Consider the following 23,314-nt stretch of genomic DNA (forward strand, 5'->3'; position numbering starts at 1 on the left):
GGAACACTGTGTCCAATACTTGTATTCATCATAAGGGGTCTTTGGGCTGCACTTCGTCTGGCCCCTCACCTAGGACCTGTCTGCCTTGGGTGACCCTACTAGGGGCATGAAGCCCCTGACAGCATAGCTCCTAGGATCATTGGGACACTCAAACCCCTCCACCACGATAAGGTGGCAGCCCAGGGAGAAGTTTTTTACATACCAAAGACAAAACATTTTGTTTTGTTTCCCTCTTCTGGTCACATGGAGTACTGAGCAGCACTACCCGTCTCCTACCTGTTGCTCTGAGCCCTCATTTAGTTCTGTTCAGTGACCGGGGGGGAGGGGGTGTTGTTACGCTTGTTTTAAGACAACATTGGGTTGGTTGGTTGTATATTATTTCCACTAAATAACCCAGTCAGTCATGGCTTGTCTACCAGAGAGCAACACCCGTCTCTTTTCATTGTAATACTGTCTCAAAACATTTGCAACAAGCTACAGAAGTTAGCATGTTAGCAGGTAAAATATATACAGCTTACTGCAGGCTCACCAAGGAGGCTAATAACCAGTTAATTAATTACTAACATCAGCTTACCAACACAATAATCATCTCATTTTAACTTTACATAGGTCAGAGAAGAAATAATATAAGTTCAATAACTTTAGAATTGAATTAATTAAACAGACGAATATCATACTGTCATAATCTGATACTGGCTCATGTCTAACTCAAAGGTGGTCTGGGACTTTCTGGGGCTGTTCAGACCTTGTACTCAATGTTTTTTGACACCTGCTGGGAGCTCTCCTGTAACAGAAAATATATGAGGCAATAGTCCCAAATGACTAGGTCTAAAAAAACACAACAATAATCAATCAAAAAACAAAACAAAAATTGATTCAGATCTGCCTACTTCATTTCAGTGTGGGGCAACAAAATAACATGCACTACCTAAATAACTTTTTGCAAACCATACATACAAAAATAAGCTGGGATTTTCAAAAACTTAGGTGTTCAAAATATAGCCACATGACTCACTGGTCCCAAACACCTAAAATTCAGTGACACTACAGCTGAAAATTTACCCATTTTCAGGCATTTTTGAGTCATCATCTAGTCTTCAACAGTCGCAGCCCAGTGAGATACCACCTTTACTGACTCTTCATTCAGCTTTTCTTTTTTGGCTACAGATTCTTTCTGCGTTTGTCCTGTTCTACAGCCTCTTACTGTTGTCTTGTCTTCTCTTTCTCCTCTGACATTCTGTCTCTGTCCTGTGCTCTGCCTGATCTGCCTTCAACCTTCCTCTGCTGCTTTCTGGCATCTGTCAGCTATCATATGATCAGGTAACTGTAGCATCTGCCTAAGCCTTTGTTTCCACCTGTCTGTCTGTGTGTCCTACTTGTGCTTTTTACAGCTGACACTCCAAAGCGGATCCCTCCTTTTCCCTCACTGTACTTGTACTCCTAATCTTTACCAATGTGTGTAAATTGTAAACTATGTTATCAAATTATTTGTGTAAGAAGTGCAATAAAACTTCTGTTATATACCTATTCTCTCCTTTTGTTTATGACTTTTTATTTGTATCTCTTTGCTGTAACAGGTGGAGGATTAGTGGGATGCAGAACTATAACCCAGAGCAGATTATGCTGAGTGCTGTGGCACGACGGCCCAGTCGAAATGTCAACATCATGAAGGAGAAGCTCATTTTCTCAGGTACAGTTCAGATGGCAGTCACTCACAAAAAGATAAAGTTACTGTTCTAGCATTTAATCATTATGACATAGCAGTTTGGAAATATAAAATGGAAGCACAAGACCTGCTGTTTACGTGCTAAGGTTTTTCACAAAGATGTCTCACAGACAGTTAGTGCTCAGAGTATGTGTTGAGGATGACCTCTGGATACTACTACATCAAAGTTTACCTTAGTATTTCTAAATTTGATTTAGTTATAACCACTTTTTGTCTTGCTAAGGTTAATTACCTGTAGAGACCAACAACAATCAAGTTAACTCCAAAAGACAGTTCAGACGACTGTTCTTTGTGGATGTTGCAACCTTTGGTCTCTTTGTATGTCAGTGACTGAACAGTGTAATGTTTTATCATGTTTACACTGTCTATTTTTATTAAAGTTTGTGTTTTGTGTGTACTGGATGTGTGATGGGTGGACACCATGGTGAGACCCACCCTCCTGTGAACTGATCAGAAAACTTGTATTTTTGACTTTACCTTCTATCTAAAGACTTATGAACACCTGTTTTAGATCAGCTTTAATAACCTGCCTTAGTTCTGGGTCCACTTGAAATGTGATTAACACACTGTTGTGTTGAAACGCTAGTTTGTTTGCACAATTAAGCTGAAAAGTTATCAAAAGTGAGCTCCAGCTGTTTTTTCTTTTGTTTGTTTTTTTGTTTTTTTAGAACTTGACAACGGACTGGGAAGCACAGAAGAACTCTGTGAAAATGGTAACATGAGATACTCTCAAGAAGGCCTCAGCTGATGAACACACAGCCATATCCAGAATATCTCAGACGTCAATTTCTCTTCCAAGTTTGGACATTAAATAAACATATTTCCGAATCAGAAAAGATGGGAGCAGTGCTTACTCTGAAGTGATAGTTTCACATGTTAAGTTTAAAGTTCTGACACATTATCGTGGTACAACCTGTTTCTTTATCTTCTTTGTTCAAGCATGTAACACTGCATGGAGTAGATAATGTTTTTAATAGTATGATATTGTTGTTGTTTTTTTTATTAATTTTATGTAAAATTGCCAGTTTACCCTACAATCTTCTAAAGTGAGTTCTTAAAGATCATTTACCTGCATTTCTACTGTAAAAAGAGAATTATTACTTTAAACCATTATAAATTTGTTTGGAAAAAAGATTAAATATTATCCATCACTGAAAACATGAAACATGACTACGACCTCATGAATCAAAGTGGAGTCTTGAAAGATGGCATGATGCAGAAAATCTGTTCTAATACCAAAAACGATCCTAAACACCACCAAATTAGTATGACATGAATTAAAAAGATCATTTTATTATGCTTGATTGAGTTTATTTTTTTTATCTTTCTTTGAGTTTTTCCTCACCATTACAGAAGTATTTAATAATCAGAACCATTTGTAATTTAAATTGATGTAAATATGACATTCAGTATTACATGCTTTATTCTGTTTTTATCTGAAAGAATTTTCAGTGGTTTTAATAAAATGGGTTGTCTATTTTACATTTGCATTTATTATTTTTGTTGCCATTTAACAGTACATATGAGCATTTGAAAAAGAAAAAAAAAACGCTACAAGGGAGCATTGCAGAGCGGATTTTGTGCCGGCCCCAACCCCAGGTAAATGGTGAGGGTTGCATCAGGAAGGGCATTTGGCTTAAAATGCTTGCCAAAAAAAACATGCGAGTTTGTCCAAACGACACCATACTGGAGGCCAGCGAGAGAACTGAAGAGAGTAGACAGTAATATAGGGAGATTCAACATAGGATAAAGAGGGAGGTAGCAAAGGCAAAACAGAAGATGAGTTGTACAAGAGGCTGGACACTAAGGAGGGTGAGAAGGTTTTGTATTGACTGGCAAGACAGAGGGACCAGGCTGGAAAGGATGTGCAGCATGTTAGTCTTGTTAAATATAGAAATGGTAACATTCTAACAAGAGCGGAGAGAGTGATGGGAAGATGGAAGGAGTACTTTGAGGAACTGATGGATGAAGAGAATGAAAGGGAAAGAAGAGTAGAGGTTATAGAAGCTGTGGACCAGGAAGTGAAAAAGATTAGTGAGGGTGAAGTTTCCAAAGCTTTGAAGAGGATGAAGAAGGGGAAGGCAGCTGGACCTGATGACATAACAGTTGAGGTTTGAAAATGTCTAGGAGAGATGGCAGGGAGGTTTTGACTTGATTATTCAATAACATTTTTGAGAGTGAGAAAATACCTGAGAAATGGAGAAGTCTGCTGGTACCAATTTTTAAGAACAAGGGTGATGTACAGAGTTGCAGCAACTAGAGAGGAATTAGTTGATGAGCCACACGTTGAAGATCTAGGACAGAGTTTTGGAAGCTACACTTAGACAAGAGGTGACTTTTTGTGAGCAGCAGTATGGTTTCATGCCAAGAAAGAGCACCACAGATGCCATTTTTGTTTTGAGGATGCAGATGGAGAAGTACAGAGAGGGTCAGAAAGAACTTCATTGTGTCTTTGTGGATTTAGAAAAACCATACAACAGGGTGCTGAGGGAGGAGCTGTGCTGTTGTATAAGAAATCTGGAGTGGTAAAGAAGTCTGTTCGACTGGTACATGACATGTACGAGGACAGCAGGACAGTGGTGAGGTGTGCTGTAGGAGTGACAGATAGCTTCAATGTGGAGGTGGGACTGCATCAAGGATTGGCTCTGAGCCCCTTCTTGTTTGCTCTGGTGATGGACAGACTAACAGATGAGGTCAGACAGGAATCCCTGTGGACTATGATGTTTGCAGATGACATTGTGATCTGTGGTGAGAACAGGGAAGAAAAGAGTACAGGCAGGATGGAGTGGATGCTGAAAAGTTTCAGGAGTGATTTGTGACAAAAGGGTGTCAGCAAAGGCCAAAGGAAAGGTTTACAAGACAGTGGTGAGACCAGCTATGTTGTATGGTTTGGAGACTGTGGGACTGACAAAAAGACGAGACAGAACTGGAAGTGGCAGAGCTGAAGATGGTTTGGGCATGTGCAGAGGAGGGACAGTGGGTATTTTGGTAGAAGGATGTTAGAGATGCAGCTGCCAGGAGAAAGACAAAGAGGAGATATATGGATGCAGTAACAGAGGACATGGAGGTAGTTGGAGTGAGGACAGAGGACACAGAAGAGAGTTAGATGGAGGATGACTTGCTGTAGTGACACCTGAGGAGGGAACAGCCGAAGGAAGAAGTAGAGCAATTTAAAAAGTTTCTTAGAAGAAGCTTTTCTGTCTTTCTCATCCTGCCATGATTATTTTACATACAGTATAATACTTATGTATACCTGTTCCAATTTCACAGGCTGCCTTTTGTCACACCTGCAGAATATTTAATTATTTATTTTGTTTTCTTTTTATAAAAAGAATGTGTAGCTTGTCTTTTGTAGAGAATCTGTAACAAAAACAAGTAAATGCTTTAAGTAAATGCTACACACACACACACACACACACACACACACACACACACACACACACATATATATATATATATATATATATATATATATATACAATAAATTATTGTCACCTAGAAGGAAATACAATTATGATAAAGACAATTTTAGCAGCCGCCGCTAGCGCTAGGTGCTGGGTACCCGGCAGCGGTGTGCGGGGGATCACGTCGAGCAAAATAATTTGTCGGCCGGGCGGGGGCCGCTGCTACGCAGAGAGGCTGAGGTTCCGAGGTTCGAGCGCGGACCGAGAGCGCACCGCTGCTGGCGGACGCACGCTCCCGGGTACCCAGCACCTAGCGCTAGCGGCGGCTGCTAGCGGGCGGCTGCTAGCTCACCATATCCCATAATTCCTTGCGGGTCCAAACGAGGCTTTTAAGCAAAGCGGCAATGGTGGTGAAGAGCGACACATTATTTTGCTATATTACACTTTAAGTGACACAACATGATTTTTACAACATTTTTAGGCGAGAATGTGGCTTTGAAAGTCTCAAATATCTGCTCGGTTCATCAGTACATGACCTTATTACAAAATTGTTTTGACANCTTTCGGACATGCCTGCTCCGCTCGCCAGCTGTCAGCTGGCCGAGCGTTTCACGTTCGGTACACCGGGGGAGAACGCCTGACTCCCGGCACATTGTTATNTGGTACTTCCTGTTTCAGGCATTAAAAATTTGCATATTAGCTAAACATTTAGTTCCAAAATTTAGATTTAGATATAACATTTAGGATTTAGATTTAACATGTAACATTTAGATTTAACATATAACATTTAGATATAACATTTAGGATTTAGATTTAACATATAATATTTAGATTTAACATTTAGCATTTAGATTTATATTTAGCATTTAGCTGAAACAATTACATGTAACTAGCTAAATGTTGTAAAAAGTGACATCAGAAAATCAACACTACATTTTTAAACAGTGTTTGAAGCTAAATGTGACAAAATTTAGGCATGAATTTTGAGCACAAGCTCCTTTAGAAACGGCACCCCATATACAACAAGCCAAAAGTACACTTAACATAAACAAAAAGAAATGAGCCAAACTCACCAAAGTTACTGTTGGAGCTACGGTCAGAATAATGAAGCCTTTTCATGTGGGAAAAGGAGAGACCCAGTCAGTACAGCAGCAGACTGGACTGAGTTCATTCATCATCAGCGATGGGAAAAGATGGAATGTGACTTGACTGCCATTTTGCCCAAATGAAACACCAAAGACTGATACAGCAGAGGAATCTCTCAGCCCAAAACAGACACCAAAAAACTGCAAAGACAAAGACATGCACCAACATGGAAAAGAGACTATGTAATGAAATAAGTTGGTATTAAAAATAGTTTTTGAAAAGAAAGTGAATGACTTCAAACAAATGTCTTTTGATTTTGAACAAATTTCAGTTGCAATTCTAATAGTGTTTTGTGTTTTATGAAAGGCAGTGGCGAGCGGTGCAGTTCACACTTAGTTCACACTTCAATGATGTCCAACTTAGTCAATAATTACCTTTCATTATGCCAGCATTTATAAACTCGTAAGTATCCATATCCAATCACAGGACGCGTAAATGTCACGTTCAACGTGAGGCTAGCTAGTGGGCCTTACTGACACAACTCGTGATCTGATTGGCTATCACAACTGTCTATCAACTGTATTTGCCCGTTCACTTACAGTGCACAGATGCCAGCACTGTTGATTCTGAAGGCCCGGGCAGATTTCATACAGCCTCTGGCAACATAAGATAGCTGAATTCTGATTGGATAAAAACTCTAACCTAAAAACAACAGCACTGGAAGGAGCATAATATGACATGAAGAGAATATGAATACTTTGAATACTTTCTAGGGTAAGTAAATTAAAAATTAAATGAACCTTTATCATAATTATGATCATGATTCTTGGTTATGTTAGGCCAGCAGAGAAGGCCTTGCTGGCCCTGACGGCCCACCACTGATGAAAGGTTTATATGCAATTAACAGCATTTCTGCTAACTGAGATGTTGAAATTTTAATTGCAGACATTTTATTTTGTATTGCAGTAATAGTAGTCTTTTTTGGAAACATGCTACTTTTGCTTAAAGTGAATATGAATGTTTGTTTGGGTAATGAGAGATGTTTGTGTTCCTGGGTCTACACAGTGAATGCATTTATGCTGCTGCTGTTACTTCCTGATAGTAGATGGCACTGCTGGGACAGTGTGGGGCAGAGGCAGTGTTAAAAGTGCACAGGAAGAATGAGACTAAAAGAGTTCTTTAATAGCGCCAGGCGTGATAGCATGTTTCTAATGAAGTTTGAGTGTTACTGCCCGTGTCTTTATTTCATTTACAATCGTCACAACAAAATGCACTCCAGACTTTTCCAATTTTTATTTTTACAAATCTTCTGAAATTGATGTATCATTATCCTTTCACTTCACAATTATGTGCTACTTTGTGTTGGTCTATCCCATAAAATACTTTGGAGGTTGTGGTTGTTATGTGACAAAATGTGGAAAAGTTCACAGAGTTTGAATACAATCGCAAGGCACTGTGCTTGAGTTCTGAGTCAAACTGTTTTCAGAGATAAACAAAGTTTGTATTTTGGATTATGTATCCTCATCTTCTGCTTTCCCCATGACTGTTCAGATGCAAATAAAGCCGTCTCAAATGTCATGACAAAACAGACTGAGTCTGAACAGAACACATTATCAAAATCTTATTCCTCATCTACAGATAATGCATATTTGTTTAATTATAATAGCTTATAGATGTAAATATAAATGTAATAATATAAGAAAACTAAATAACCAAATGTTTTATTTCAAATAACTAAGAACAGAAACCAGAATGGGAATGGAGTACAGAGTTTTAATTGTCCGGTCCAGTTTAAACATGTAAAGAAAAGAAAAAAAAACTAAACTAGATTTTCAAGTATTTTTAACATCAACAGAAAGAATAAACTTTCTTTTTATGAGACTTTCATGTCAGCCAGTACAGGGTGTTCAGAGGGAGAGTCTGTGTCCTCTGTGCAGCTGTCAGGGATGTCAGATGTCATGAGACAACCTGAGTCTCTGGGACCATTCTTCAGCTCTGCCTTCATTTCTTCACTTGAGCTCTCTGGCACCTGACTGGCTCCGTTCTCCACGTGGTTATCAGCTGTGGAGAAAAGCAGCAGGCATGGTTGGATGGACTGTGCTGATACTGAGGTGAACAGCTAAGAACAAAGTAATCCTGTACTGCTACACTTCCTGGGCATGAAGAAGCTGCAGCTTCTGTCATCATTCATCCCACTCTATTCTCAGGCGTTATCCTGTTATCTTTAACCTCTTTAGCTGTGGCCTGGAAATCTTCCAACATTCATCAAGTCAACATGCAATGTCCCCTTTTTTTATTCCCTTTTTGTACTCTAACTATCTGATTTTGAGTATTTTTGCTGCAGAATGTTTGTGATAGACAGCCTTTGAATGGTGTTGTGTGTTCCTCACAGTGAAGTTGCTGCAGGGAGTTAACAGCAGTGAGCAGTTGCTGCCTGTGCTCTGGATTAGTCACATTCAGCTCCATCAGATCACACTCTCTCAGCTTCATCAAGTCATCTACTGTTTGATAACCACTCAGCTGGAGAGCTGAGGAATATGCCTGATGAAGCAAAAAATACATTGGGAAAGAAGCACAATCTAAGAAAACACATTCTTCTGTGTAGGTTGATCAGAGGGCAGAATTAAAACAATCAAAAAACAAACAAATAAAAATTGACATTTTTTGCCAAAATGCAGAATGATTGTTAATGATGAAGAAGCAAGCTGAAAGCTTCTTTTAGAGCTAAAAGAAGCAGAACACTTGCTAAAAAACTAAAATCAGCAAAATGCAATTCAAAAGCTAAAAGTAGCAAAAGGCGAGCTAAAGTTAAAAGTTTCAAAGTCCTGAAAATGGTAGCTAAAAGTACTAAAAGTACCAAAAACTAGCTAAAAGCTAAAGGTACCAGACTGGTAGCTAAAAGACAAAAAACAAAACAAAATGGTAGGTAGCTAAATGCTAAAAGAAGCATGAGAAGACCAAATACAGCAAGTATACTGAAGCATATTTCAAAGACAACTGTGTTTTAAAATAAAGTAAAAATATTTCCATAAATTTTAATTGGGAAAATATTTGGAAATAAAGTTAAATATTTTGAAAAGTATAAACATTACAAAATCCAGATGTCTCCTGAATAAGCTGAGCATTTTGATATATGAATGATGAAAATAGCACAAAGCATTCAAAAGTAGTTAGATTTCAAAATCCATGTAGAAAACTAAAAGCCAAGAAAACAGTTGTGTGAATGCTGAATCAGCATTTGGACAATGAAAAGGTACCTCTAAACTGTGGCGCTTTAACACTTCCTGTATGGTTGATTTGTATCGCCCTTTGTGCATGTTTGACTCAGAACTTTGCTCACTTAGCACATCCACATAGATGAACTTGAAAGTTCCTACTCGGCCATGAAGCATGCCTGTCCATATTCCCAAGGGTGGTTTGGCCATAACGTCAATCACATCTCCCACCTGCATGAAAGGTCAGCTCAGTTGTACTAAAATTGTATAGCAGCAAACTTTTGCAAAAGCATTTATATACTATGAAAATAAAAAAAAATAGCTACTTCCTTTTCTTGTGCAGTTTCAAAAATGAGAATGGAAAAAAAAAAGAAAAAAAACTTTTGGAGAAAAATGTTTACATCTTACAGGACTGACGGGCTAGTCTGAATGCAGCTAAGACCAAAGTGAATTTTCTGCTTTAAATAAGTTTAGTCTCTAAGATTTTATAGTTGTTCATGCTGGATCTTTTCATACAAACCATTATTAGTTTGACAATACAATCTGAATGGACCCAAGTCCAAAGTGGATTGCTGCCATTTTAAAACAACTCCAGACTTCAAAGTTTCTTGTCAGTTCATGCAAACATTATTATTTAAACCTTTACATTGTTGTCAATTTTGCATAACATTTTTATCTTAGCAGAAAGGTGATGCAATTTCTGTCAAATTGAAGGCTGCACTGGAAGTGTTCCAGCTGACTGCTGCTGCTAATAACCAAAGAATACAATGTAAATCATTATTTAATCAAACAACAGTGGTGTAAAGTGTTTGCATGAATTGCTATAATTTCTTTTATGATTTGAGCTGTATTAAGATGGTAGTAGTTCACCTTGGACTTGGCCTCATTCTGACTAGCCATTAGTTTGTCAGTCCTATCAGATTTAAACTATTTTTTAGAAATGCAGGCCATTAAGGACCTACCTACAACTGGTAAGGTTCTTCATATCAACTTTTAAAGACATTTATTCCCAACTTTCCACAGACTCAAATTTAATCACATAGCAGGGCTCAACCATGAGGAGGTTACAAAACATTACTGTGTGCAGGTCAAGAGAAATTATGTACAGGATAAACACTGTATAATGTAAACACTGTATAATGTTTAGGACGTGTGACTGATATTTTTCTTTAAAACCTGTTGAGTAATTTACCATTATAACCAAAAGCTTTGGATTCATGTTATATTCTTAAATGCTTTAAAGGCTGAAAATAAAAGTTATTTCTGCCAATTTTTTCTGAAAGGTCTAAAAGAGGTTTAGAATAAATGTGCTGGGCAGAAATGGGAAGACGCTGTAGAAACTGGTAAATATAACAAGACTTCCTAAAACAAAAAACAAAACAAAATGTAAAACTGTAATAGTTGTTCTAAATGGTATAAAAGTGCGTTGTTTGTAAATTTTAAAGGGCCAGTGTTTGCAGTATTTTTCAAAAAAAGATTCCAATAAACATGTTCAGATATACACATATGCTTCCACAAATTAAGATCATTTGTTTTTTTACATCATTGTTTGAATAATTTTAAGAAAATACATTTGAGCAAGCTAGAAATAGGGAATGAGAATCCTCTTCCCATTTTGTATTATAGTTTATAGGGTGAATGTGAGAGGTTTTTAGCATCAAAGTGTAAGTCTTTTGGCTTAGGATGAAAATAAGATGTTTTTACATTTACTGTATTTTCCACACTATAGGGCACACTGGATTATAAGACGCACTGCCAATGAATGGTCCATTTTCAAACTTTTGTCATATATAAGGTGCACCAGACTATAATGCGTGTGCACCTCCCAATATTTGTAACTTGGTGCAGACCGCTCATGCCGCGCTCCATTCAAAATGGACGATTTTGGTGCTCTAGTGGAGTTGGTTCGCCTGTATCAGCATTTATATGATCCCTCTATAAGAGGTCACAAAGATAATCAAACAGTTCAAAACTCCCGGAAGAATACTGCACCGACGTAAGCATCAAGTATAAACGCCTACACCACTTGTTCAGGTCCGCGCAACACTTCAGAGCCTGACTATAACTGAGCCTTAATGCTGCAAGCGGTGCAGCTTTGTAGTTTACCAAAGTCGTACTAAAAATATATGACTTCTTACATATATAAGGTGATCAGGATGATAAGACACACTGTCGTTTTTTGAGAAAATTGAAGGCTTTTAAGTGTGCCTTATATTCCAGAAAATATGGAAGATTAAATTAATAATGCTTTTAAGAGCTGTGAAATTGGATTTTTTTTTACACACATACACACACTCACCCATCCTAAAATCTAGACCAAAATTTTACTTTATAAAATGTGCAGCTAGTAGAGCAGAGACAATAAAATCTTTATAATGCAAGTGTAGTTCTGCAGTTCGATTTTGTCATGGTCACTGACTTTACAGACACACATACCTTGAGTCTGAGAGATTCTGTGTCATATGGACTTGGCATATACTCTGTATGGACTCTAGCTCTGCAACAGAACTGTCTTGTGAAGGACAGATCATCCTCCAGTCTCAGACTTTCTCTGTTGCTGGAGCAGTCTGACCCACTGGTAACTCCACCTGCATCACAGAACACATAGAGGACAGTTCAGGAAAAGGTAAGTTTAATACTGAGCACAGTTTTAAGGTAAATATTCAAGTGTCCGTGACAAGATAACAAGTGTGAAATGGGACTCCTGCTTTTGATTTGTTATGAGCCTTTTAAATAAAGTATCAGAATGCAGATTCCACAACAATCTGTTGGGGTGTGGTGTGAAATGCACACTTGGTTCGGAGCCTGGAGGTGCTTACTTGAAGAGCTTTTTCCACTGTTGAGGCTATAGAGGCTTTCCATGGAGTTTCTGGATTTCCTGTGTCCTTTGGTAAATGTCTTTTGAATGCCAGTCTTCCTCTTCTCTGCTTCATCTCGTTGTGTGTCTCTGTTCTGCAGATTAAAAACACCAAGACAGATTTTTACTCTTCCCTCATTTGCTCCACACTGTAATGTTCGTTGGTAGGCCTCTGGGAGCTAAATCCATCTCCCACCACATGAATTTGGGACAAACAAACCAGAATAGCTGCTGTTGTTCAAAACCAGCTTGTATCCCAGTGTTTGCTGAGACATGTAGCTACTATGACAAGAAATACAAATGTAGTAATCCTGTAAACACTGCCTCACTTTTTATAGTCAAGACCAATGTGGTTTGCAGGGAATGTAAACCCTTAACTTAATGTGCTCAGCTTTCACCTTCTTGTTCTTGTACGGGCTCCAATCTGTAAAGAAAAAATTAAAATTCTGCACTTTTTAAAAAAAAAAACAATTGAGTTCTGAATTGAATAGCTGGATAAACAACTGAACAAGGTCAATGTAAAGATGTATAAAGCTATAAAACATGGGCTCATCAGTGTTCATACCAGACCATTAAAACAATGAGAGCCCAAATCCTGATAGACAGTATGATCAACCGATAAGATTTGAAATTGTTGGTGAGTGAATGTTTTCTCTAAACCCACCTTAATATTCTAGAAGGTGTTATGGCTGATTTAAAAAAGAAAGCAGAACTAAAACTGACAGGATGCCTTGAGCTTCACTGAAGATGGAAAAAGGTGGATATGACGCAATTGTGAAACCATCATCGGCGACTTTTCAAGGCAACTGCTCAATAAAACAATAGATTGTGTTTAAAAAAGGCCACTTAACACCCAAACATATAAAACTTTTTTAGCCATTGCTTTGATGGCTCTTTGGCTAGCAGCTGGGAATGGAAAAGACTATGAGGATGTTAGCTGTTTAATGACAGCTGCAGAAAAACACTAAAACACAATTTATTTGAGGACAGCAACCACTATGAAAACTTGTGTGATAGATAGATAGATAGATAGATAGATAGATAGATAGATAGATAGATAGATAGATAGATAGATAGATAGATAGATAGATAGATAGATAGATAGATAGATAGATAGATAGATAGATAGATAGATAGATAGATAGATAGATAGATAGATAGATAGATAGATAGATTAGAGGAGCCAAGCACCAGCTACTGGTAGACCATAGCTCAAGACTGTAACACCAGACACACAAACCTGTACATTGCTTGGATTGACTACAGGAAAGCCTATGACTAGATGTCAAATACATGGATACTGGAGTGTTTGAAACTGTACAACATCAAGAGAACACTAAGAGATTTTATTGAGAACTCAATGGGAAAGTAGAAGACGACTCTAGAGGCCAATTCAAAGCCAATTGCACAAGTCAGCATCAATTGTGCTTTGTCCCCATGCCTGTTCTGCATGGGCCTGAAGCCCCTCAGTCATATCATTGCAAAGAGTGACTGTAGATACTGGTACCAAAGTGGAACACTCGTTAGTCACCTTCTCTACATGGTTGACATCAAGCTGTCTGCCAGAATAGGGTGAAACATCAACTCACTGATCCACCTCACCGGGATATACAGCAAGGACATTGGTATGTCATTTGGATTGGACAAATGTGGTTGAATGGTATCAAAGAGAGGCAAAGTGATCACAACTGAAATGCTTCAATTACCTGAAGACAACATTGCCAGGACAGCTACAAAAAAACTTAGAATACTACTGGCACATTTCAACTATAATGAGGCCGCAAGGAAGTCAGCCACAACCAAGTACCTACAGAGAGTAAGACAGGTCCTGAAGAGCCAACTGAATGGCAAAAACAAAGTCAAACCCATCAACACATATGCAGTGACAGTCATCAGATACATTAGCCTGCCCAAAGGAGGAGATAGAAGGCACTGACATCAAGACACAAAAGCTCCTCACAATGCATGGCAGGTTTTCTACAAATCCAGCATCCTAAGAAAGTAATCTAAGAGAAAGGAAGGAGGCAGAAGACTAATGAGCGTCAGAACCACTGTACAATATGAAATAATTAAGATCCTGAAGTACATCAGGAAGAAAGCCCCCAATGATGAACTGCTGGGTGGATGTCTCAGACAGCAGCAACCTATGTGGAAGAGAGGGAACAAGAGGAACTATCATGGAAAGATAATCTCTGGAACAGCATGTACCACTCAGATTAAGGAAGTGTCTGATATCAACAAATCTTACCAGTGACTAGAGAGAGCTGGACTGAATGACAGCACAGAGGCACTAATCATGGCAGCACAAGAGCAAAAAAGGCTGGGGTCTATCATACCAAGCAGCACTCAAGGTGCAGACTATGCAAAAATGCCCTTGAGACAGTTCAGCACATAATAGCAGGATGTAAGATGCAGGTAGGTAAAGCATACATGGAAACCCAGTTTGATCTAGGGACATAATTTAGGGTAGAACTACTTCTATGAGCCCGGCTCCTAACTTTGCCAGGAATTTCAAGTCAACATTTAACCAACTGTTGGGTTGATATGAACACATAATGATGGGTCTTTACTCATTTTCAAAAGCAACAAAATAGACGTGGTTCATGTTTTGGGAAGCATGTCTGTATTAAAAGATTCAGTAAACATCTGTTTTAACATAAACAAAGAGACTATCTCTATGTATAAGAATGGTAACACCCCTTGATTTTCTGGAAGAATTAAAGATACATCTGTCCAACTCAGCTTCTCTTCAGTCTAGTGTTGTCTACATCTCACAAATGGGTCTATTATAAGTAAATTATATGAACATCAAGATGGCAAAGATAGTGCAAAACATTACTGTGTTTGATTAGGTTGGTTAGACCCTTCCAATTCAAACTAGCAAAACTAATATCCCAACCCACACTTGGAGGTGACTTCTTTAGCTGAGCCATAAATAAAGAAAGGTTTCAACATGTAATAAAATGAACAAAGAAGAAGAAAGAAAAAGTCATTTTCAGAAACATCATCACATTAAACATAAAACTGCCCCATAAAAATAAAATAAAATAGCATTTGAAACAGAAAAAATGCCACAAACAGTTTTGATTATGCTACATTTATCAGTCAGTCATGTTTTTTTAGGCTGAAAAATAATTATGAAAATAAAATAAACCAGTACCCCTGTGTTGTAAGTAAAAAACTGATGTCATAATCAGCCAAATAAAGATTGTGCCCAGGACTGCAACCAGAGACAAATGGAGCACACAGCTGATCTTACAAGGTTAAAGTGTGGTTCTCAGCTGCAGCCACACAGAAAAAAACAAAGAGCTCCAAACTTGTCCTGAAGTCAGGTTGTCTCTGAGTCCAAATTCTTGTTGACATAGTCCAAAGCTAGGTCCGCATTTTAAAATTTATGGATCTGTGCGACATGGGGATGTGTAAAGTAGCTAGATACCAGAGGCCGAATTTAACATTAGCCCAGCCATGGAGCACCTTCTTCATCTAGCAACAGCTGGTGTGCAGTCTAGGAAAATATACACCCGTTTCCCATTGTGCAGTAGAGGGGAAGCCTCTCCAGCACAGCATAGAATAGTATTTCTGGTTTCTTCTGTGCAAAGAATGGTGAAAGAACTGGACCTGAAGCCCTTCAAGAGGATACAGGTATCAAGGAGGGACAAAAATTTTAGAGGGAAAAAAATCTTGCTGTCGTAACTTGAATTATCGTTACTTGGCCAATGATGTGCAAAGGAGACGAGAAAGACTTTATGTTAGAGATAGCTAAATCGATCAAGCTTATGGGAAACGGAAACAAGAAATCTCACCTCTTTCATGAAACTTCCAGAGTTTCAAAAGAGATAAAAGTTTCAGCTGGAGTATCCTGGTAAGGGAAAACAAACATTCATTTTAATGACACTTCTACAGCCAAGGTTAATAGTAAATGCTAAATTCAGTTATTTGTTGACAATCATCTCCTGGAATGTAGGCAACTTTTTCACACACAAGTAGGGTAACCCAGGTCCATCTAGAGGAGGTATCAGAATTCATCAAGAAGGATAAATGGCCTCCACAAAGTCCTGACTGAAACCAATGCATTATGCAGTGTGTGATTCTCTGAAAGAGAAAGTTTACCAGAGAGTGAGAGACAAATTGACTGAGCAAGTGTTAAAGGACAGGACAGTTATGACATGGGAGGAGATATCAGCAGAAGAAATACATAAAAGCATTTCTGCTCGAAAGAAACAGCTTTGTTTAGTCATGGAGGAAGATGGAGGCCACATGAAATAAGGGAAGTTTCCTATGATATTTGCTTTTTGACATGCTTTTTTAAAATTTACTAATACTCGTGTAGTTTGCGACTGATCTTTTAGATATTTTGTAGACTTGTTGATGATATCCTTTTTTTTACCCCATAAAATGCTGCTGCAGCCCTCGTAGCCGCAAGTGGCGTAGTCAAACATCAAATGCAAGCGGCCCCTCCCAATTTGTAAAGGAAAAAAAAACGAGAAAGAAGAATGGGTAAAATTAGCAAACATACTAAAAACAAAGGAGAAAGAGATGGGGGAACAGAGAAACTAAGGGGGAAAAAAAGGAAAAGGTTAGTGCAAGTGTAACCCAGGGTTAAAAAACAAGCTCATAAATATATCTAAAAAGTGTTAAAAATAAAAAAAAAACCTTGCAATATACCTTTAGTGTTCGTTTTGATGATGGACTGATAACCAATAACTAGCATGGTCTGATTTCACATTAGCTCATAAGTTGATTGTCCCACCTCTTTGACTGCAGTGCAGAGATTTCTCTCAGACTGCATCAGATGCAGACACAGGTGGAGAGTGATCTATGCTACTGCTTGCTTCGGTTGATGTTCTTGGAAACTAGCTGGAGAACGTTGGAATCGGTAAGAAAAAAAAAACAACCCTAAAAATGTTTTGCAGTGTATTTAGTCTAACACCGTAATTTCATTTTTATTAAACTTTAGAAACCTTCTGGTTTGAGCAGATTGGAGCCCAGAAAGCCGTCCTAGCTTTATATAGCATCTGCGAGTGATAACACATGTTCGATTAGCATGTTAGCACAGAAAATTAACTGGTTTGAGTGTATAATCATTGTTGTGCATGTTGTGTTTTCTAGTATAACTGTAATTATTTTTTTAGCACATGTTCAATATTTTCCATGGTGCTAATTCAGTTCATAGTGCTGTTGTCTACATAAAGTGCCTTTCTATTAGCCCTTATGCACTTCCCTACTGTTCTGATAAAACTGGAGCTAATGTGTGCTTCCAGTCCGCATTCTGATAATAAATTATTATGTTGTTGACAAGGCTCGGCTCGACTGGATTCAGCACAGGCAGACAATGACAAAGTTTTAAGATTTTTATTAAAGCCACAAAGCTAACGGGAACGCTTGTTCCAGGAGCAGCACTCTCTTTGTGGTTCAGGAGCAGGATTGGGGCAGGTAAGACCGCCGAGGGCTGTGAGCAGAGAGAGGCAGAGATGATCAGCAAAGGGGTTTAGCGAGAGGGAGAGTCCAAGGACAGGCGAGAGGTCAGAGCCAGGAAATCAAACGTTAGCAGCCAAACCCAAAAAGTAGTGATGGGTCCGGCAACACCGATGCGTCGGTGCATGTGTCAAGCCCACAGACCAAAACTTGTGTTGGTGCGCATATTGGTTTCAGCAAGTAACGTGACCGATACAGGAACTGTTTCGAAATTACACCAGGCGCCAAACTGTGTTTATAAGGATGCAAATCTGTCAACGGGATGTGTTTGCCAAAAGAATTCGTCATCTTTTCTGGTACAGTGTCCACTATGGAACAGCCTCCAAACAAACGAAAGTTTTCCGCAGTTTGGGACCATTTTGATCTTACATCGGAAGTTAAGGTATTTATTTTCATTTTGTTGTTGTTTCATCCGGTTCTTTTCAGTTTCTACTTGATCTATCTGAATCCAAATTCAGCTGAAATTGACTCTTAGTTTACTTTCATATTATGCTCTGCAGGTTAAGTGTCGCATATGTTTGACAGAATTGTCTTACTTAAATAAATCCACCTGCTCAATGCTGAGGCATTATAGGGCCAAACGAGAATGAAGTCCCACATACACCTAGAATACCCTCAGGTATACAGCCATTTTACAAATTACTCTGTTGCTTTAAATAAGTTATTTAATCTAAATGTATTGTTTACTTCATTTTTAACCACCAAGCTTCTAGGAAGCAGATGCTGGATGAGGCTCTGCTGAATTTCATCCTGAAGGACTGCCAGCCTCTCAGCATTGTGGAGAGTGAAGGGTTCAAGGAACTGGTTCAAGTCCTTGAACCTTCATATGTTTTGCCAACCAGAAAGGTTTGTGTGGAAATTATGTAAAGTAGTAGTTTAAATAAAAAAAAAATAGTTTAATCTTTAATTTTAATATATTGATTTTGTTTTGGTTTCACTGTTATAATTTTCAGACCATCAAACAAATGGTATCCAAAAAACTTCAGGAGGAACGGGAACGAGTGAAAATGGAAGTACGCAAGCTGTGGCAGTGAGTATAATGGCTGGCATGTGGACCTCTGTGAACATGGAGGCTTACTTGGCTTTTACCTGTCACTACATTAATGAAAATTTGCAGTCGTGTACATCTGTGTTTGGAGTAAAATACTTTCCACAAAGTCACACTGCTGACAATTTGGCCCAAGTCAAAAGAGGCATAACGGAGGACTGGGCCATAACCAATAAAGTAAGGTGTCTTGTGACTGATGCAGCACCAAACATGATCCGCTAGGCAGCTAGTAATTCAGCACTCGATTTGCATTGCACATACACTCAATTTATTAGTTACAAAATCATGTGATCAGATCCCCACACTTACATCCATCAGACAGAAATCTAGGCACATTGTTACATACTTCAGATCAAGCACTACAGCCAAGGAGAAGCTTGCTCAAGTGCAGCAACAGATGGGACGACCAATCATAAAACTTATCAATGAGGTGCCAACACGCTGGAACAGCACATATGTGCTATCAAGGCTACATGATGAGAGGGAACCAGTGTGGGTATCTCTGGCCTCTTTAAAAGCAGATTTGACTCCACTTACAGCTGATGAGCATAACATCATAGTAGAGACACTTATTGTGCTTGCTCCTTTCCATCAAGCTACAGTGGAGTTGTCTAAAGAGAGGCGAGTGTCGGGGTCCAAGGTTATCCCGATGATGAAAATTCTCTATCTTGCACTAGAGAGTAATGCATCAACCTTGCACACACAGCCAGCCATACACCTACATGAAAACCTGAAGCGTTGAGTCACAGACACTGCTTGACCCTAGCAACACTTCTAGACCCCAGATTTAAATCACTTGGGTTCCACAGTTCCTCCAAATGCAATGAGACCATCAGTAGACTGCGGTCAGAATGTGCGACTATGATTGGACACACAAATGAGCCCCAGCCGGGACCGTCTTCACAACAGCTGTCTGAACCCAACTCAGGCATGTTATTCAGCATTATTTGTTGTTTGTTTGGACAAGATGTAGTAAAATGTCAATGTGTTGTTTTTAGGTCACCTTTGGCACCGAAGTAGGCAGGCAGACCAAAAGTGCCACAGCTGATGCCATCCAGGAGGTGCAGAGATATCTTGCAGAGGGCAATATTGCTAGATGTAAGGATCCAATGACATACTGGCAGAATTACAAGACAATTTATCCCAACCTCTTCCAGTTGTCATTGCAATACCTTTGCACTCCAGCCTCATCTGTGCCACGTGAGAGGGTGTTTTCCACAGGAGAAGTTGTGTCAAAAAAGCGTAATAGACTGAATTTCAAAACATTGGAAAAACTTATTTTTTTAAATAAAAATGTGTGAAAAAAAGATATGAAATAATACAATGTACAATAAAATACAATGACTTAAATCTTATTGTCATAAAATTCTAAGTCATCAAATTAGTCTGTCAACTACATTGCCTGTAGGGATTTTTAATGTCCAGCAGGTGTCAGTATTCAGTGACACAGTATTGACACAGTATCAATACAGTTTTGCTATGAGTCGATACGCTTCATGACGCCTCATTTACCCATCACTACCAAAAAGGTACAAACCAGTCAACGTTGTCCAGAGAGGGGAAGCGAGGTCGGTTACCATGAGTCAGAGTCCGAGAAGGTGTCAGGCAAGGAGCAGGCAAGGTTCGAGAGTCGAGAGTCAGGCAAGGGTCCGTGATCGTGAAAGCAGGCAAGAACTGTGACAAAATGCTGGACACCTACTTGGAATAAACCATTCAATAATCTGGCAGTGAGTGAGTGTGAGAGGTGAGCTTAAATACTGACTGGAACAGGTGAAGATGATTGCAGTGATTACAGTGGCTTGGAGTTCGGGGGCGTGGCATAAGCAGTGAGACTGTGGAAAGTTACTGAGAGGCTGTGGCATGGAAGCAGGAGGCGTGGCAGGAGCAGTGGAACTGTGACAGTTGTGGATGCTTTTCATTATCACTTCAAAAGACTAAGATGAAACTTTTTGTATTACCACATATAAACTAATTTTATTAGTTTTATTGATGTATTGGTGATGTGTAACTGGTAATTTGAATCTGGTTGTACAAGGTGGAAAAAAAACTTGGGAAATAACTGAATCTCTTTCTAGTTTGAAGCTACTTTATTCTGGCCTTGTTCTAGGTCAGGTTTTTTGTTGGGTCCTTGTGTTCAACCAGTAAACTATACAGTTTTTTTTCTATAACTGCGTGTGTATTTTTCTCTGTTGTTGTTCACAGCTCGGCTCCCATGAATCCAAAGTCTTCTGATCAGGCCTGATATCCCTTATAAGTGCGTAGTATTGGTGGTTGGAGTAACTTTACCATAACTGCTAACTAATAAGGGTATTTGAAGTAACCTACCTGTGGGTTACAGTGTTCCACAAGATGCAGCCAAATGATAAGAGACATGTTTCGTGGTGGAGGGGCCAAGGTCAGCAAAAGTCAGCAAGGCCAGTGATGACATGGGACCCAGCATCATGGATACAGCAGCACTGCCTACACAGCCCTATCATCCCATCTCAGACTGGGCATATAGTGTGTTTGTGTTTCTGGATGTGTTAAGGGCCCATAGCTTATCAGGAATGTTACGCCATACATGTAAAAAATTTTAATCTGCTTTATTAACTAAAATAAAAATCAATTCATACTGATTGACCAGAAAAAGTCACGTATTTCATGAAAGAGTTTGTTTTCCAGTTCTGTTTCAACATTAATATACAGCAAAATACATTATTTTAACAGAAAAATACAAAAATACATTGCAGTGAGTAATTCCTTTACTGTGTATTTGTCTGTGTGTGTGTAATGCTTTTCTTATGTTGTATTTGTGTTAGAACATTGAATTCTTTGCAAAAGTGCTATAAAATTGATCATTGTTGCTGTTATTGTTATTAGTAGCTGAAAAGGCCAGTGTTAGTCATGGAGTTGATGCAAAGGGACAGGGTAATGCCAGTCATAAGAGTAAGGGGGAGGAGGTAGAGACAGATGAGGAGGGAGAGGAGAAGAAGGAGATGGAAGAGGAGGAGAAGAAGCAGGAAAGTGGAGCAGGAACCACCAATAAAACAGCACCAGGTACAGGTGCAGTGTGCAGGACTGGGTTGCCAATAGTTCTTTGCATAGAATTATATTAACCTCTTGAGATCTGAGAATTGTAGTCCAAAGCTAGGCATTTTTACATCTGAAACAGGCTGAAAATTTCTCTTCAAACATAAATTTCCTTTCTCCTGACAGATCTGTAAATGAGTTTAATCCAGAGTGAGTGTTCTGCACACTCACTTACCTAATGATATAGACTGATTTAATTCATTTTGTTCATGACCAGAAATGTGTATAAAATAAGTAAAATCTACTTCTTTAATCACAACATAGTGTTTTTATACTGCAAATAAAGTATTTGTGTTAAAACTATGGTTCCACTTGCATCCATCATGTGATAGGATAAAAGGTCTCTACAAACCAAGCTCTTGGGCTGAATTTTTATATATATAAAACCTACCTCCTGAGCCACTGCCGGTTTGTCCTGTAACCAAAGGGCTGCCGGTTCAAATCCCTGCTCTGTCCATCTCAGCCATTGTTTCCTTGAGCACGACACTTCACTTGCCTTGCCTACTGGTGATGGTCTTCTGTAGCTTACTGCCATCAGTGTATGAATAGGTGGATGAATAATTGTAGTGTGAAGCACTTTGTGGTCCTTGGACTAGATCAAGCACTATACAAGTGCAAGCCATTATACTGCTCAAAAAATAAGGGGAACGCTCAAATAACACATCCTTGATCTGAATGAATGAAATATTCTCAATGAATACTTTGTTCTGTACAAAGTTGAATGTGCTGACAGCAAAATCACACAAAAATCATCAATGGAAATCAAATTTACTAACCAATGGAGGCCTGGATTTGGAGTCACACACAAAATTAAAGTGAAAAAACACACTACAGGCTGATCCAACTTTGATGTAATGTCCTTAAAATACATCAAAATGAGGCTCAGTATTGTGTGTGGCCTCCACGTGCCTGTATGACCTCCCTACAACGTCTGGATGATCCTGCGGATGGGATGGTCTCCTGAGGGATGTCCCAGATGTACTCAATCAGATTCAGGTCTGGGGAACAAGCAGGCCAGTCCATAGCTTCAAAGCCTTCATCTTGCAGGAACTGCTGACACACTCCAGCCACATGAGGTCTAGCATTGACCTCCATGAGGAGGAACCCAGGGCCAACCACACCAGCATATCGTCACAAGTGGTCTGAGGATCTCATCTCGGTACCTAATGGCAATCATGTTACCTCTGGCAAGCACATGGAGGGCTGTGCGGCCCTCCAAAGAAATGCCACCCCACACTATTACTGACCCACTGCCAAACTGGTCATGCTGAAGGATGTTGCAGGCAGCAGATTGTTCTCCATGGAGTCTCCAGACTCTGTCACATCTGTCACATGTGCTCAGTGTGAACCTGCTTTCATCTATGAAGAGGGCACCAGTGGTGAATTTGCCAATCCTGGTGTTCTCTGGCAAATGCCAAGCATCCTGCATGGTGT

General features: G+C 39.1%; 2 protein-coding genes across 3 annotated transcripts in view; one reads left to right on the plus strand and one right to left on the minus strand.

The window, feature by feature from the left end:
* The window catches only part of gdpd5a (glycerophosphodiester phosphodiesterase domain containing 5a), a 40,626-nt gene extending 37,735 nt beyond the window's left edge, over positions 1–2,891 (plus strand). Inside the window, exons 15-17 of one of the 2 annotated variants that reach the window (XM_037979177.1) lie at positions 1,306–1,320; positions 1,578–1,690; positions 2,395–2,891. In XM_037979177.1, coding sequence (XP_037835105.1) covers positions 1,306–1,320; positions 1,578–1,690; positions 2,395–2,474 — 208 coding nt within the window. In that variant the 3' untranslated portion in view covers positions 2,475–2,891. The remainder of the gene's footprint in view (positions 1–1,305; positions 1,321–1,577; positions 1,691–2,394) is intronic. The other variant, XM_037979178.1, reaches the window with a different exon arrangement.
* Positions 2,892–7,969: 5,078 nt separating this feature from the next.
* samsn1b (SAM domain, SH3 domain and nuclear localisation signals 1b) overlaps positions 7,970–23,314 on the minus strand; it is a 38,881-nt gene continuing 23,536 nt past the window's right edge. Inside the window, exons 9-13 of the mRNA XM_017439045.3 lie at positions 12,251–12,383; positions 11,868–12,019; positions 9,474–9,662; positions 8,607–8,757; positions 7,970–8,277 (exon numbers count right to left, since the gene is read on the minus strand). Of these exons, the coding sequence (XP_017294534.1) occupies positions 8,090–8,277; positions 8,607–8,757; positions 9,474–9,662; positions 11,868–12,019; positions 12,251–12,383 (813 nt within the window). The 3' untranslated portion in view covers positions 7,970–8,089. The remainder of the gene's footprint in view (positions 8,278–8,606; positions 8,758–9,473; positions 9,663–11,867; positions 12,020–12,250; positions 12,384–23,314) is intronic.

The sequence above is a fragment of the Kryptolebias marmoratus genome, linkage group LG13 (assembly GCF_001649575.2).
Source record: "Kryptolebias marmoratus isolate JLee-2015 linkage group LG13, ASM164957v2, whole genome shotgun sequence".
NCBI lineage: Eukaryota > Metazoa > Chordata > Actinopteri > Cyprinodontiformes > Rivulidae > Kryptolebias > Kryptolebias marmoratus.